Below are 16,743 nucleotides of genomic sequence, written 5' to 3'. Positions count from 1 at the left end.
CAACCTTGAGCTGTCTCTGCACTGGGGCTGCAACAAATGAATAATTTTCATGATCAATTAATCTGACTCTGATTGTATATATTAATCAATGAGTTGTTTCTTACAAAATTGTATAAAATATCAATCAGTGTTTGCCAAAACCTCAAAATGATGACATGTATTCAAGTCAGTTCTGTTTGTGTAAAATATAAACAAAGTGTACATAGAGTACTCGTTGCAGCCTTAGATAAAATGCACATTATTAACGAGGGACTAATATGCACATGGCTTTAACACTTGATGGTGGGCGGGTTTGGAGCTTGGTGCTGTAGGCGGCTATCGGAGTTTAGCAGTTGTTATTGTTGCCTCAGTGATGGTGTGCTGTCATGTCCACCATTGTTGGAATTGTTATCATTTTAATTCGAAAACTGTGTGATATTTGTGGAGAGGTGTGAGAAACAAAGCCTGTGGAATAAGATTTGTATAGATCAAGACAATAATTAAAAATAAAAATTATATTTTCACACACTTTGCCTTTAAAAAACATATTGCGCCTCTTGTGATTTGAAAATTGCAGTAGGCCATATTGCGATCTGATAACATTTCGATTAATTGTTCAGCCCTAGTATGTGGCACCAAAACTGTACATTTGAACAAGTATACATTACAATTAGGGATGACACGATACCACTTTTTCATGTCATACCGATATCACAAACTCAAGTATCTGCCGATACCGATATCAGTCCCAAACAGTTTTTAAACTATAAAGCTTTAAACAAAGACATAATTCTCTAACTGTGTAACAAATATTCTTCTCCCATAAATAAGAACTTAACAAGCTAAAATGCTGTTGTTAAATATGGATTTTACAATAGTATCTGCCCGATATCTGATCCAGTGATTTTGACCAGTATCGTATCGGCTCATCCAGGAAGTTAAATAATTTATCAATCAGTGCAAAAGCAAGAGAGAGGTGGCGCTCTGACATCATAGTTGCATATTGGTTGTAAACATGAATATGCAGGACCCGTTTTTCCAAAAACAACATCACAGGGCTCCAAAAAAAACTGCTTCTATATGGATAAAAAATCTGATTTGATACAAAACTTTTGCAGATTCTCCTAAAGCTCATTCTCATGCGTATGGACCCGTAATCTGTAATCCCTCCGCACATCTGTTTGCTACTTAATACAGTGAGCAGTGTGACCTATGAGCTGCACACCACAGTGTGTTTGCAGCTTCAACATGTGCCGCATGTGATGAAGAACCCGGTGACGGACGACATTTTCCTCACTTTCACTGCTCACTCACAAAGCTTTTTTTCCGCAGTAGTACAATAGTCAGTAATGACGGTGCGGGAGCACTTATCTTACAAAAGCTCACTTTCCCCGAGGTGAAATGAAAACCAACCCCTACCGCGTCGTTGTGCTTATAGGTTTTATCATCTCGCAATCGTTTGTTTTCTTTTTATTGTTCCACTGCCCACGCCACGTGTTATAAACAGAGTAGACAATGCACATGTTTGATACGTGCATCCATATCTTATTGAGCAAAGCTTTTAAGAGGATATTATGCGTGTCGTTATGTAACGGATAACTGATTTCCCTGCAGCACTAACATCCACGGTGAGGCAGACTCATCTCTGCTGAATATATATTGTTGTTTGGCTACTGTTTATATCAATTACCATGGTATGGTAATGGTTTAATCACAGATTTCCAAATAATTGTGATTATCCTTCACAATGTGTGGAGCTGGGCTGAGGGCCATTGCGCTATTATGTTTCCTCCGCTGGTGTTAAATTCAGCATCCTCTACTGCAGCATGAAGAACAGCCCGGCAGCCTGTACGGCGGCTGTTTGTCCTTCAGTTCAAGTGCTGTCCCTGCGGCTCCAGGCGCAGCGAGACAAAGCTGAGGAGTCAAAGAGACACGCACCGGAGGACAGCGGTGGAAAAACTGACAGCCTTCAAGAAGTAAACTTCTTTACTGTCAACAAAGCGGCAAGTCAACATGTTGTGTGCGTCCTCCAAGGCCTTATAGGCTTCCATCATGGCTCTCCAGGGACCCTTCACTTTCTCTAATAGCCATACATTACTCTCTTTCATATCTGCCCTCATCCGCTATAGTCTTGATCGTCACTCACACATGCTCCTCAGCTGCATCAACAACCACTGTACAGTGTCCACTGCCCAAGCCCCTATATAAATAGTAAATAAATAGTTTTATTTGTGCTTTAAGCGTTGGCCTTGCTTTACAGAGGGTGACTTGTTCCTACAGTAGCTTGTTTCATATCTTGAAGCAGAAGATTACGATGCAAACAGACTAATTACATCATTTCTGGCATGCACGGGCCACCGTAGTTCCCTCATGTGCTTGGGGAAGGGAGAGGGGAAAGGACCGGAGTCTTCCATTTATTAATATCTGCAGTCTCACCACTAGATGGCACTGATTCTTACAGACTGCACCTTTAATATCATTAAAAATTCCATATGAGCAACACACTGAGACTTAGTAAAGAGGCTACGATGGGTCGCTTTAATCTAAATTTGAATTCTTGCTTCTATTTGAATGGAATTGATTCAATGATAATAATAATAATAATAATAATAATAATGAATTTCATTTGTATTCATATAGTTTACATTTGAAAAAAAAAATATCTTAAAGTGCTACATGGTAGGGAAAATAAAACATAAACAAATAAAATATGTCAAATATATAGTAAGAGCCATAGAAGCCCATAAAATGCTATAAATCATAAATAATAATAATCACTGGGTTTTACATTGTACTGTATGAAGCTATGAGATTCACACCACTGTCCATCGTAACACAAATTATTATATTATTATAATAATGTGCTAATCTAATCCAGGGGAAAACACTTCTCTGAGGAGACAAATAATGTAAATAAGACTTGTAGCGTAAACATAACACAGACTGAAGAGACGTCACGAGTGGACAGCGGTTAGTGACACAACTCCTGCGTGACCGCATGAGGACAGAGTGTATGGACGAAAACACTGCATGATGATGTAAAGCAGACCATGTGAGTCTGTCTCCATCTCCCTCTGAACAATGAACAGCCAGACACCACTGCTGTCAGCGCCTGCTCTCCTCTGTGGCTGGTACAGGCTCGCAGTGGCAAGTATAAATACAATCCTCCACCAAACATCAAACTCACAAGCCTTACGCTTAGGAAATTAACCAGCTTGAATTCAGTATATTCATTTCACAACCAATACACTCCAACAGCATGACACACATGAGCAGCCATCACATTCCAGTGGTCACATTAGAACATAATATCACCTGTGTTTCGAAGTATGTGTTTAGCCTGAGCCTTTTTCCTCTAATCTTCCAATATCTGAGGGATGGGGTTAGTGACCACTGATCGCATCGCTGATGACGGCTCGTAATGGGGACACTGTTGGGTCTTTATGGCTTTTTTGACCAATTCAGCGATGAGCTGTAGACCAGCCAATTAGACGATGAGACACACAACAAGACCTCATATACGCACCTTCATCCATAAGTTACTCATTTCATTTGAACATTTTCTTCCTGGACATTGTTAAAATGTAAAGCTGCAGTCGTCAAATGGACCATATTTGACAATTGGACCATATTTGAAAATTGGACCATATTTGACAATTGGACCATATTTGGACCGGTTGAAGCAAAACAGGAAGTTAAAATATACCAAATAGCCACCAGGGGGCCACTCTGCTGCTGCAAAAAACAGAAAATGGGAAATTGAGTCTACATTCCAGGTGATTTATAACACTAGTAAACTTTTTGGATGGTCTAAATCACTACTTTTCGGGCCTTATGCAGTAGAACATTGCATCAGCTTTGTAGATGATGATCCCATATAGAAAAATAAACAGCACAAGAGTGGACACCAAACTGCAAATCTAGAGATGTCAAAACAGGAGTTCAAACTACTTTTTTTCTTTAAAAAAAAGAAAAAAAAAAAGAGGTTATAAGTAAAGCAGTTTCCTTTTACACAAGTTCAACTTTTTTTTTACCAAACACAAGACAGTCAGAGAGTGTGCTGGTCATCTTTGGCTGACCGTCAGGGTTTTACAGTTGACACCGACTTCAACCCTCCTCACAGGTGGGAGGAATTCAACTAATTATAATAGGTCACTGATATACTGGACAAAAAATAAAGACGAGAAACACAATAGTAGAGAAAATGAGCAGATATCAAGGTTAAAAAGGCCAACTCAAACGCCTAAGGTGCCATAAACGATGCAGGCACTGGACCATTAAATACGTGTTAAAATTGATGACCTTCCTCCTCTGATGAGACACTAAAGGCCTGTGGCAACATTAAAAAACAATCGATAATTTTAGGCGTAGACTAAAGGCTGCGCATGGACGAATCACTGTGTGGGGGGGGGGGTTTATCAATAGCTGTGAACAGATATAAACTCCGGTCTTTTTTAATGAGGTTACCCGGGAATACTATCTGAGTACAGGGAGGGAAACGTTTTCGGTCAACGCTCCAGCTCCAGCGCCGAAGCCGATGCTACAAATCCTCCAGGCGGAGAGATCAGCATCCACGCACCGCTCCTCCTCCTCCTCCTCCGGGTGCCTTTGAGGAGGAACACCGTGGCTTAAACTACACGCAGCGGGATCCGTCCGTGTTTACCGATAACGTTTGTCTTACCTGGTGAATTTCATATGCCGTCCGAGTCAGCTTCTGTCCACGTCTGTGAGGTTAATGCTGCTTTCTGCTGCTGCTGCTGCTGCTGCTCGAGCATCACTCACCGTGTGTGTGTGAGCAGCTGAGAGCCTTCTTACACTGAGGCTGTTCACTGACAGCGACGCCCCGGAACGAGTATAACATAAACCGACCCCACTGCAGTTGTCTGGTCCGTGAATGCACCTCCCACACCAAGACCAGACCAGACCCACGCTGCTGCCACACACACACACACACACACACACACACAGTTTATTATTTTCAAAATAAGTTTTTTATTTAGATTTTTTCCAACACTTACACATGAAAATAAATCCCATGTTGTGTTTATTTTGGTTTACTATAACAACACAGTGGTGGCAACTTGGTAAAAGTGGTGTTTCCTGTCTGTGCAGGGCCGGTTCAAACCTTTAGGGGGGTTCAAAGCAGAATCCCCCCCCCATATATATACCACTAGAAATTGCATTTGTAGTTGTGTCATGTGTCATTGACACCAAACCAGTCTCACTTTTGTTTGTTTTTTTAACCTTATGCTGTGTTCACCCCGGACGCAAATGTATTATTTAATTTATGTTTGGTTGATGGTGAAAAGAAATGCCCGTTACTTCTGTTTAAAATATGCTCACGTCGTCAGAAAATGTACAAAATGATCCTGTGATAGACAAATCGCGTTCAGGGGCAGTAAAGTGAAGCACTAATTGTGGTGATACCGAACAAGCAAACCAGTTTCATGTCTTTCTTTTTTTAATCTTCAACTCCAAAATAAAACCAAATATCTAATATTTTTATATGTTACTTTTTTCGCCAAACAGTAAGCAGCTGCTTACTTTGCTCATGCCTTGGGGCTGCCTCTGTTCTTGTGCTTCCAATGGAAGCGATGTTGAGCTCTGTCTTATTTTAGTCTGCATTCTAATAATATAAATATAGACTAAATAATATAAAGATAGATGTGGGTGGTGTGACTGTGTTATAGTTAGTGGTAGCATGAATGTCTATAACCAAAGCCAAGTTTGGCTCTTTTATTTTGTTCCATGAGGGGAAACTTGCTCATGTCCTGAAATAGCATACAGACAAGAGGAATAGTAAGTAAGCAACAGAAAAAAAAAAATCACAATATTATGTGACAATAGCAAACTTGTGCATAATGTAGTAACTCATTTAAAGCCATGTCTCTAAAACCTTATATCATTTTGATTTGGTAAACAAATCCTTTCCTGGAGATTTAAAATGAATACATGTAACCAAAAGGTTGGGGAAATTCAGCTAATTCATTTTGTTAGGGGCTCCAAAGGAAATCTCCTGTGACCCATCTGTGGGTCCAGACCCAGTCTTTGGGAACCAGTGATATAGCCAGTTGTGTAAACAGTATAAACTATTAAGACATCTCTATGTGCATGAATCAAAATCTTTCTCTAAAAGCTTTATGTTCTTACCACTGAAGGATTTGAAGAGTCGTTATATTGGACTAAATTGTATATTATGGTACTAGATTAGAGTATTATTTATAAATGTACTGTATATGCTATTGCACCATCTTTGTGGAAGGAAAATTAACAAATACAACTTTTCCTTGTTTGCATTGTCAGTCATTTTCTCCATAACATCCTACATTTTCCTCTGTAAACACTAAACTTTTATATTACTTTCATACATTTTATACATCAAATTCATTCGCATTCTATAGTTTTTGTCATTGTGTAAATTCAAATTTAATTTTGTTTACAGTTTTCGTTAACACAGTTCCCGGTCTACCAAGATGTACAAAATAATCAAACCATCTTCACCAGCTCACTGCTACCATCTAGTGTCTTCTGGGTAAAGCACAACACAACTTATATTACACGTGACACATTTAAATTAAAGTTACCTCTCCAACCTTCATGGTCACTAACTCAGTTTAGTTTAGTTTAGTTTAGTTTAATCTGTTTTTTGTTGTTGTTGTTTTTTTTAAATACTTATCTGTTTTGCTGTTGTCATGGTCAAGTTGTGTTTTATTTGACATTCACTCCGTGTTCTTATTTCACCTTGTTTTGCTTCCTGCCTTTGTTTCCCTGCCTGTCTAATTACAAGCTCCGCCTTCATTGGGTTCACCTGTGCCTCGTTAGCTACTAATAAGTACTCGTTAGTGCAGCTGTGTCTGTTTGAAGTCCAGCCTAAGTGTCCAAGCACAAATAGAGAAATCAGAGATTTGGGTTTCTCACACAATATGCAAGTTGAAATTACAAAGAAGCCACCGCATGCTTCAAATCACAGTATTGTGGGTCAGAAAACCATAAACTTTGTATTTGAATTGATCGCTTACTCCTCACTGCTACTACTGCTATACTGCGGAAATGCTACGGAGGAAGAAGCCGCAACGTGTACTGAACTTTCCAGAGTTTATACACAACAAAGGGATGGATTATCTAGAGGCCGAAAGAGAGTGTACAATAATTGGACATCTTGAGGTGAACAGACGTACCGTTCTTACTTCTGAGATGACGACATGACGCCTGCGGTGAAAAGAAAGCACCCCCGAACCTCTTATTAACCTCCTACCTTCTTCTGGGGTGAGTTTGCATTAACGATGTTCATTCGAGTCAAGTCACATACTGGGAATAAAAAGGGTTTTTTCATGCCGGACGCTGTCTTTTAATAATCCACTGTGCGTCAGTGACATCTGATATATTAGACCAGGAGGGGGTTGGACAGAAAGTGTACATCTTTGAGGCTAAAATTCTCCCTAAACCAGTTTGAGGAGTGCCTACATTCAAATATTTTAAGATTTCCATGTGTTAGACATTGTTGGAACAATAACTCAAAATGCCCCTCGGCCCACTTGTTCCTGATGTTCCTGGTTTTGTGAAGGAGTCTTAATTCTTTCTGTGGTCAGCGTGTGAGTCATTAAAAATAAGGCATTCAGTCTGGTTTAGTCTCTCTTCTAACCTCAGCATAGAAGAGAGAGTCCGGCCCCACTTGGGAAGCTTAGTTCCAGAGCTGCTGCTGCTGGTTGAAGTGAGCCTGACGATATCTCGTCGACATCTATCAGCCTCCTGCACAAGCTCCGGCTCTTTCCCTGCCAGAGAGGTGACATCCCATGTCCTGAAAGCCCATTTCAGTAACTACAGATCGGACCACCAAGGAAACCCGGCCCTGTCTGCTGCCCAATTCACACTGCACCAGAGGGTGAGCTCACTGGAGGACTGACCCATGTCTCTGCTTTGGGCTGGGCCTGAATAGGTGAAGGCTCAGCTGGTACGTGCTCAGCGACAGGCCACCTTTCCTGGGGCTGCCTTCAGGCTGAGGCCCTGGTAAATCTCAGGGCAGGGTACACTGGTTCTTCTTTGTCTGACCATTCACCTAGGACCAATTTACCCAGGGAGTCTCTGCCAGGGGCAAATTTCCCCACAACAACACTGCTCCAAGGATCATAACCCCTCCAGCATGATATTGGTTCATGGTTCAGTAGTGGATTTCTTGTGAGACTGTTTCCTAAAGTTACTTGCAGTCCCCTTGGAGCTGTTTCCACATTTAAAATTTTGGTTTTGTCCTGTAAAAACACATCACATTCTTCCTGATGTGTATAACAATGATTGATTACAACAACATCGTGTCTTAAAAATGTGCAAGTGTGTGGAAACTCTTATTTCTTTTCACTTTTGTGTATAGCTTTGATATATCAACTCCCAGACACTGAACAAATCTTTGAAGAATTGACAACGCAGCCCACTGAAAACCACTGGTGGGTGAAAGCGTGGTGGGAGTTTCGCTGATGAATGTGTTGTTTTTGACTTCAGAGATGACACTATGACAGGCGTATAAATATTCAGCACGCATACAGTGGGAGATTAGAGGGTGTCGGGGTGAGGAAGAGCGCTGACGCAACGAGAAGTAGGCCGATGGAACGGGGGGAAAAAAGCAGATTGTGTCATATCTTGGAAATGAATGCACTCTGTATTTAGGAGATTAAGTATCCACATATGATATAAAGCAGAAGCGGCGAGGCTGAATATCTGCTTTGCACATAAATTGCGCTGCGATGTCAAAGGGACTGTTGCGTCAAGACAGAAATCTGGGTGATTGAACAAAGAAATAAATAACAAGCGGAGACTTGGCGTGGAACCCTGTACACAACTGATCTCAGTCCAATTCTATGGTTGCTCCTTGTTGTGTTTTTATCCAGTGGAGCACTTTGTGTTGTGTTGCTTTTAATGAAAGGTGCTATATAAATAAAGTCTGATTATTTTTGTTCTTTGGTAATCTGTAGCCAGCAAAAGGCTGTTATATTTTACGTAACATTTAGGCATTGCCAACTGTGATTGCAGTGCACACTTGGCTCTCACTGACCACTGCACTGTTTTTAGACTGGTTTCCTTGTCTCGTACAATAATATATGAGAACGTGGGCTTTTTAGTTCTGATTCTGTTTTAGTCATTTATGGATAATAGGCTTGATAAACACCTGTGGGATGTGCTTTACATTCAAATCACATCAGCATTATCTCTTCTGAAACTACAGTTTGATCTTTGGGGCATTTAGGGAAAGTCACAACACTTGTGACCTTGCCCTGCTTTGATTGATTAGATTTGCCCCGTGATTGTTGTCGGTGAAGAACAGGGATGGTCTATGGCAGAGGTGTCAAACTGGTGGCTCTTGGGCCACATGCATGTAGTATAATGAGATATTTGGCTGTAATTATATATACAAAAAGCTTGTCTGGTGTCTCAATTACAGTTGTCCGCAGTAGTTTTTACTTAGTTTTATTAATTTATTTCACCGTTTTTGGTATAACTAGATTAATTTAGCATCACAAATATGTTATTATTGTGAAGTATGCATAGTTCCATATCAAAACAAACACTTTTACTTTGAAACTCTGTGGTCTATGATCATGAATATCTTTAATGCCATATAGACAAGCAATATTGTGCTATAATTTTAAGCTCATATTTTTTTTCCTCTACACTGGCCCCCTCTTGACCAGACTAGACTCTCCTTGGCCCCCAGGTCATTTGACTTGTGGTCTATAGAATTCACAATTTGTTCCTTGAATGGTTGTGCAGTTTGAAAATGAGATGGTCTATGCCAAAGGATGACATTATAACTCCATAAATGTTTTCTAATACTTCTGTTCTGTCTTAATTATCAGATTTGACTTAATATCTTAAACCGAGAATAATTAAAAAAGAAGAGTTTGGAATCTCATCCACACCCACATGACTCACTGACCCATATCCGACACTAGAGACCGCCAGTGAGCCATTTTACGCGCGTGGCTCCGGGCGAACGTGAATGGTGAGTAAATTATCCACTGAACAGGCCCATTGGCGGTGAAGGCACGATGGTCGTAATGAAAGCACACAGACTGTCTATGACACTGGCAGTGATGAAAAGCTCGACAGAGACTCGGCACAATTGAAACGCAGGATACAACTTGTGCGTAAAAGCAGCCGCACGTGAATCCCACTGAATTTCGACTCCAGTGAAATCCCAGCTGTGGGCAAAGCATTGATGATGAGGAATTACTGAGACATCAACAATGTTTTTTTTGTTTTTTTTTTACACCTGTGTTTTCACGTGCGCTCTTTATTCTCACAGAGCTGCAGCAGACTTCTGCATCACTCTATAAGATATAAATGATTATTAGAATCAATCACAAATGACAAATATTGTGAAATAGGATGGCTGCAAGAAGCCTGGCAACTGAATGCCATAAATATGATCGATAATGGCCAAGAAATGCGAAATATGTGTGTCAATATCCCGGGTTGTTTCTGCTCCAGTGCGCGCCATGAGCTGCACGTCAAGCGAAAGTGGAGGCAAAATGTCTCGGTGTGTTGTGATGTTTATAGGACGAGGAACAGCTGGTGAAATGGGCAAACGGCGCTGAGATTCCGTGCCTCAGCTGTGAGTAGACGACCTCCTACCGACTTACTTCACGTCACCCCGCCCGTCTACGCGCCGTCTCCTCCCTTTAAACCTGAGCTGCCTCCATCTATTTGAGCGACTCTGGGTCTGAGAGAGAGAGAGAGAGAGGGGGAAAAAAGAGGAGACTTGGAGAGACAATATCCACGCAGAGTCCCAACATCACCTAGACTACCTGCTCCAGCACAACAAGAGGAGGAGGAGGAGGAGGACGCACAAGTGCAGGCGCGTCCATGCGTGCCAGCAGAACAAGACAATAAGAGGGGAGCAAAAACAAGGGCTCTTCAATCCAAAACTGGAATAAAGAGTTCACCCCGAGAACTCTTTACTGCAAGAAGAAAAGAAAAGGAGGAAGAAGAAGAAGACAGCCTAGATGAGAGCTCTGTGAGGACAAAAAGAGAGTCATGCATCTCAACAGAGAAGAAGACAACAGCAAAGGTGAGGGGGAAAGATTTCAGCAGCCATCGGACGGATGCCCTTGAGTGTGTCATGATGCTGATGATGTCAAGTTATAATGCTGGGGGGGTCACCGTCATCCTCATCACCCTCCTCATCCTCATCATCAAGTCGCTGATGAGATGGTGACTGGCTCCGTTGTTGCATGCCTGCTTTTTCACCACCGAGAAGGTGTTGCATTTACACCTAAGGTGGCGATGGCAATGACTGTGTGCGTGCGTGCGTGCGTGCTTGCGCGCGAGACACAGTCACACTTGTGCACTTGTTGTACTCTGTATTAGGATTCACTGTGAATGTTCGCGCCCGCGGGGGTTTTGCACGAGGGTGACCTGAGCAGAAACGCACAAGGTCATTCACTGTCGAGTTTTTACATCAGTGAGCAGCAGCAGCAGCAGCAGCATGTCTGCCTGGTTTGTGCAGCTGCGAGGTGTTTGCACACATTGCGTGTGTGTGTGTGTGTGTGTGTGTGTGTGTCCTCCGTTGTGGTCGGAGGGGGAGAATTGGAGAGCAGACGGCGTGTAATGACACCAGTCCCCTACATCAGGATAAGTAATGGTGGAGTAAATAGCATCTGTTGCCCCCACCAGCGTCCACGCACGGTATATTTTTCCCCTCTCTCATCTGTTTGAACTGAGGTCGAGGTCACTGACTATAAAACACCTGATGCTGGAGGAGATTCTGCCTCTTGGATGTCTGTCGAGATGACGCAGACACCCTCTCCTCAAGTGTGATGAGTCCAAGTTGGACTTCCCCTGGTTCCACCACACCCACACTGTAGTAGAAGTTGAGCACGTCTGCTCTCTTTGACCTGCACATATTACATTTACCAATAAGTCGCGTGTATTGTTCAAGAACTCTGCAGCTCAGAAATGCAATGACTTAACCTTCAAATATCATGTCATTTTCCCTCAATATCATTATTTATCTTCTTTCTTCTTTATCTTTTGAAACTACAAACTAAGAAGCAAAGAAACAGTCTTTAATCGCCACATATGTTGCGATAATTATTGATATTGACAGTTTCACACACATTGTATGCACGATAAATCTTTCTATAAATAAACACCTCTTCTCTCTCAAATGAGCAGCATGCTGATAATAATGATTTGATATGGCTGTCAAGAGAATACACTTCATATTACTTTTATGTGCAGCTGTTGAGCTTTATGGGCTACACTAATATCTTTGTTTTTAGCAGCTGTAAAGCAGTTTCACTGAGGAGTTCCCCAGGTGGTGAGGGGGTGCTGACCTGCACTGTGGCACACACACACACACACACACACACTGCATCGGTCCTCGTCTAAAATCCCCCGCAACCTCATTGCCAAGACATGGATTTGTCAGGGACAAAAGATGAGTCACAGTATGTAACGAGAAGTGATTGCATGATAACTTGACAGGTGTGTGTGTTTGTGTGTGTGTGTGCGCACCTGAAGGTGAGAAGGAACGTGTGAGAGCACTGTGCAAATCAAAAGACGAGAGATGAAAAGGTGAAATGTGACAACAGAACCCAACACGGTGAAAACCTGCACCTGCAAACACTGACGTTACTAATGTCGTGGCCGTTTTTGTCATTCAAATCAAACCCGGACTTGACTTATCCCAAAATACTACTACTGCAGCGTGAGCCTGTGACTTACCCAGGCAAAATAATCTTCATATTCAGTCCAGGTTATCATACAAAAAGCAAGTGAACAAAAGAAATCATGTCTCCCTCTCTCGCTCTGGAAAGAATTATAGGCCCACCCAGGTGCGTTCTGGTCCCTCACCAGTCATCCTACTTATGTAACTCACGTCATGCCCACACTATGCCCAAACCAAAACATACTCTCTCGCTCATTGTCTTGCGCTTTATCTTCCAAATAAGGGTCACCGGGGAGCTGGAGCCGATCCCAGCTGAGGGCAAACATATGAGATGAAGAACCATTCTCTCTCGCTCACAATCACACCTACGTCAGTTTAGAGAGTTCCAATTAACCCTAATCCCCAATCTGCGTGGTTCTGGACTGTGGGAGGGAGCTGGAGTACCTGGAGACAAGACAGCCCACGTCCACACGGGGCAAACGTGCAGACCCGGCACAGAGAGACCCTTGCTCGAACCGGGATTGGCAACAAAGTTAGCCACTGCCACCGATGTACGAGCCCCCGAAGCATACTAAACATCCGCGAAATAAAAGAAGCATCTATGTCAAACCAAAAGTGACCTAAGACAATAGTATAATGTAGCAAAAACTACTAATTACTATTACAAAAACAACCAAACACGTTTGCATTACCATAATTATGCGATGGTTTGTGATATCGGATAGCTGCAAAGTCAAACTCAAAGCCATTATGTAGTTATTACGGTAATTTCACTCGTGCTGTTGCAGGAAGCTGCAGAATCAGCGTCTTTGTCACCAGAGAGAAAAGTGTTAGAAAAGCACCTGACAAAAACTCAAACAAATGTTACTTTAAATATGTTTTATACTGCTCAAATCATGTTCATGTACAACTGTAGTGTTTTTTTGTCTTGTATTTTTAAATAAAACTTTCTGTTTTCCTTTATCATGCGGTAAATTGCAAGTAACTGCCAGATATTGAAAGTTATTCTGGAAAAATGCTCACAGGACATTTTTTGGCCTTTTTTTTTTGAATAAAATAAGCAAAAAAAAAGTCCTGACAGACATTTTGAAGCTTAGGTGTTGAAGGGTTAAGTTATTCTGCTCACAGACAGACAGACAGACAGACAGACAGCTGAGGCAGTAGATATTCATTATAATTCAAAGTACATATGAGAAGTATAAAGCGATGCTTATTTTTGTGAACAACACATTAAAATAATTTAGTAATTCACACCATCACAGTCATGTAATGGACTCTCCAGCTGTTAATGTGGAACTCTGACCATCTGCTCCAACAGTGAAGTGTGCAGACATATTCCAGGTCGTGTCAAAGAAGAAAGAAGTTAAATGATATGTGTTAAATGTTTTTAATGTAAGGTTTTAGGCTTAAAGGCTGCTGTGTCAGAATGCATCGGATCAGTGACTCGGATTCATTACCGAACAATTTACAGCTCAACCTCCAGCTTTTATGTGTCATTATGCATTACCCAGGATTAATGACGGCACAAGTGCAGAGACGGTGTTGTTTAAGGTAAATCGCACAAAAAGCACTGAGTGTAAATGAATCTAAAGCATCTCCATACCTTTATGTTTATCTTGTGTACGTTTTAGCCGCTGGTTGAAAAGTCTCTTCCCACTTTCTGCCTCAAATTGAGCTTTGTGGTGGAAAATGTAAAGTCATAAATAAACCTGAGCAGTGTTTACATCGATGCTTTTAGCTCTGTACTTAAAAAAAAACCCTTCTATGTCGCTGCTGGAGGGTTGTTCTTTTTCGATGAACTGGCTCTCACAGTGCACACGCTGTATTTTCTTTGGTGAGACACTAACGGTGGGGCCAGTGACTAACATTATCATGTCACAACAAGAGTAGGGAAGCACCAGCCTCGAGCAGCGACTAATGACTATGATCATCATTGATTTCATCTAATGATTACTTTCATAACCAATCAATTAGGTATTTTTTTTTTCGTGTGCCATATATAATGATAAGTGTTCATTGCATATTTTCTTTCTGAAATGCAAGGTGACAGGACGTATACTTTGTTTTGTCAGACCTGCAACCTCTGGTATCAGAAGAGCCATTTATGACCCATGAAATAAAGATGATATCAAGTTTTTTATATATTTTTATATATATATATATATAAAAGAAGTTTAAGAACTAAAAAAAGAAACAAAGAAAATAGCACTGTTGGCACATGTAGACCTACTTTAAACTAAGACACAGAACTATGTCGACATAGTTCCATTGTTTGTGAAAAACTTTCCATATTTCAAACACAGGTCTGTTGAGTTTTAAGGTATTGCTTTTAAAACACTTTTAGTTCTCACCTTGGTCTCTAAATAAGAAAGAAAAACATTTGAATAGATTTCTTTTTTCTTTCTAAGCTACAGGGGCTGAAGAGGGTTTTTGGTGCTTATTTTAACCATAAAAGGACAAGATAATGTCTTGTAACTCAGTGCTTTTGCCCATTTTTTTTTTCCAGAATAACTTCCAATATCTGGCAGTGATACTGTTTTAACAATTTAAAATGAAGAAAAACAAAATGGTTTATTTAGAAAAACAATGCAGTTGTACATGAACAACAGATTTTGCGTGTTAAATTTGAACAGTACAACAGTGATTCTTGAGTCATCAGTGAGTCTTCAATTTTTTATAAAGTTTGACATGTTCATTCTAACCATATGTATGTATGTATGTATGTATGTATGTATGTGTATATGTGTATACATATACAGTATATTTGTGTATATATGTATGTGTATATATGTGTGTGTGTATATATGTATGTATGTATATGTATATACATATATGTATATGTGTGTGTGTGTATATATATATATACGTATATATATATATGTGTGTATATATGTATATACATATACACATACATACATGTATATGTGGTTTCAACTGTATACATACATCAGAATGAGGTTATAAAATGTGATTACTTACAAGTTTAATCATTTACACTATTTTGGATAATCCCATTTCAAAATAAATCAGATGTTCGTCCTTCATTTTTAATATGAAGTGTATATACAGTAGAATCAGTGTTCCAATGGATATAAGACACCGTTGCATGTAGTTCAACTGCTGTTCTAATGTATAAACACAATCAATTGAACAAAACACTCTCAATGTGCAAAAACAGGCAAAAAAAAATGGAAATGACTGTATGTACAGGTGTTCTTGTTGACGTTAACGTGCAACAGAAACTGTTGGAATTTGTCCGATAGAAAAAGTGCACGGTGTTAAAGGGTTTTAACTGATAACTGGAGGTTTTAAGCTTTAAAATCTAAAGACATGCAGATCAGGAGAAGTTGCCATCAGATGTTCAGCTGAGAGAAGGATTATCAGTGTTCTATGTTAGTTTAGTAGTTATAGTTAAGACTTTTTCAGTACCACCGGCATGATTCAGTTTTCTTTGTCCTGCTCTTTGTTGGATTTTTCTTGATTTCCCAGTGATTTGATTTATTGCCCAGCTCTCAGACCACAGTGGCACAGAAAGTATAATGTCACCAGGATGTGGATCAGTGTGACTGTAAAAAAAAAAGAAAAGTTTTCTAACAATTGGCAGCTTGTAATGGTTTAAATGTGTATTTATGATCGTTCCAGTCTGACAATAGATTTAATTTCAGCGCCACAAAAGATCACAAAGGGATCCTTGGCTTCATTCTTGTCGATATCAGTGAATGGGCTTAAATGTTGATGCCATCACGCGACGCTAGTCTCACTGTGAACTGCTCATTCTGACAACTATTGATCCGACTGCTCCGGTCCAAACGCTGGGAGAGCAGAATACACGACGTGCCATCGACAGGATGTTTTTGTTGAAATCTCTCCAGAACAACCTGGATGTACATGTTACAGTGTCATGTTGGCCTGGAGAGAATAGAGAAGCATCATTAATCCGCCTCTTGAGCTGTCAGAAATAATTGCTCAATATTAGTCGCATTCACATGCAAGAAACATTAAATTAATATTACACTTCAAAACTAATCGGGTGGATTCTTATTAGTCATTTGAGACGAGGTGCAGGGGAGACGACAGGGAGACAGAGCAATAATTAAGAGTCT

At 40.6% G+C, this 16,743-nt stretch overlaps 2 protein-coding genes across 7 annotated transcripts in view; one reads left to right on the top strand and one right to left on the bottom strand.

Moving 5' to 3' along the window:
• The window catches only part of apba2b (amyloid beta (A4) precursor protein-binding, family A, member 2b), a 69,801-nt gene extending 64,986 nt beyond the window's left edge, over nt 1-4,815 (bottom strand). For 2 of the 3 annotated variants that reach the window (XM_058630098.1, XM_058630102.1), the window contains exon 1: nt 4,661-4,815. The gene's annotated coding sequence lies outside the window, so the exon portion shown is untranslated. The remainder of the gene's footprint in view (nt 1-4,660) is intronic. The other variant, XM_058630100.1, reaches the window with a different exon arrangement.
• Nucleotides 4,816-10,358: 5,543 nt separating this feature from the next.
• The window catches only part of syt7b (synaptotagmin VIIb), a 105,852-nt gene continuing 99,467 nt past the window's right edge, over nt 10,359-16,743 (top strand). For 2 of the 4 annotated variants that reach the window (XM_058628815.1, XM_058628813.1), the window contains exon 1: nt 10,359-11,038. In XM_058628815.1, coding sequence (XP_058484798.1) covers nt 11,005-11,038 — 34 coding nt within the window. In that variant the 5' untranslated portion in view covers nt 10,359-11,004. The remainder of the gene's footprint in view (nt 11,039-16,743) is intronic. The other 2 variants (XM_058628816.1, XM_058628814.1) reach the window with 1 other exon arrangement.

Source organism: Solea solea, chromosome 5 (assembly GCF_958295425.1).
Source record: "Solea solea chromosome 5, fSolSol10.1, whole genome shotgun sequence".
NCBI lineage: Eukaryota > Metazoa > Chordata > Actinopteri > Pleuronectiformes > Soleidae > Solea > Solea solea.
Note: the sequence above shows the minus strand (reverse complement) of the source record. Positions and strands in the feature narration are given on the sequence as shown.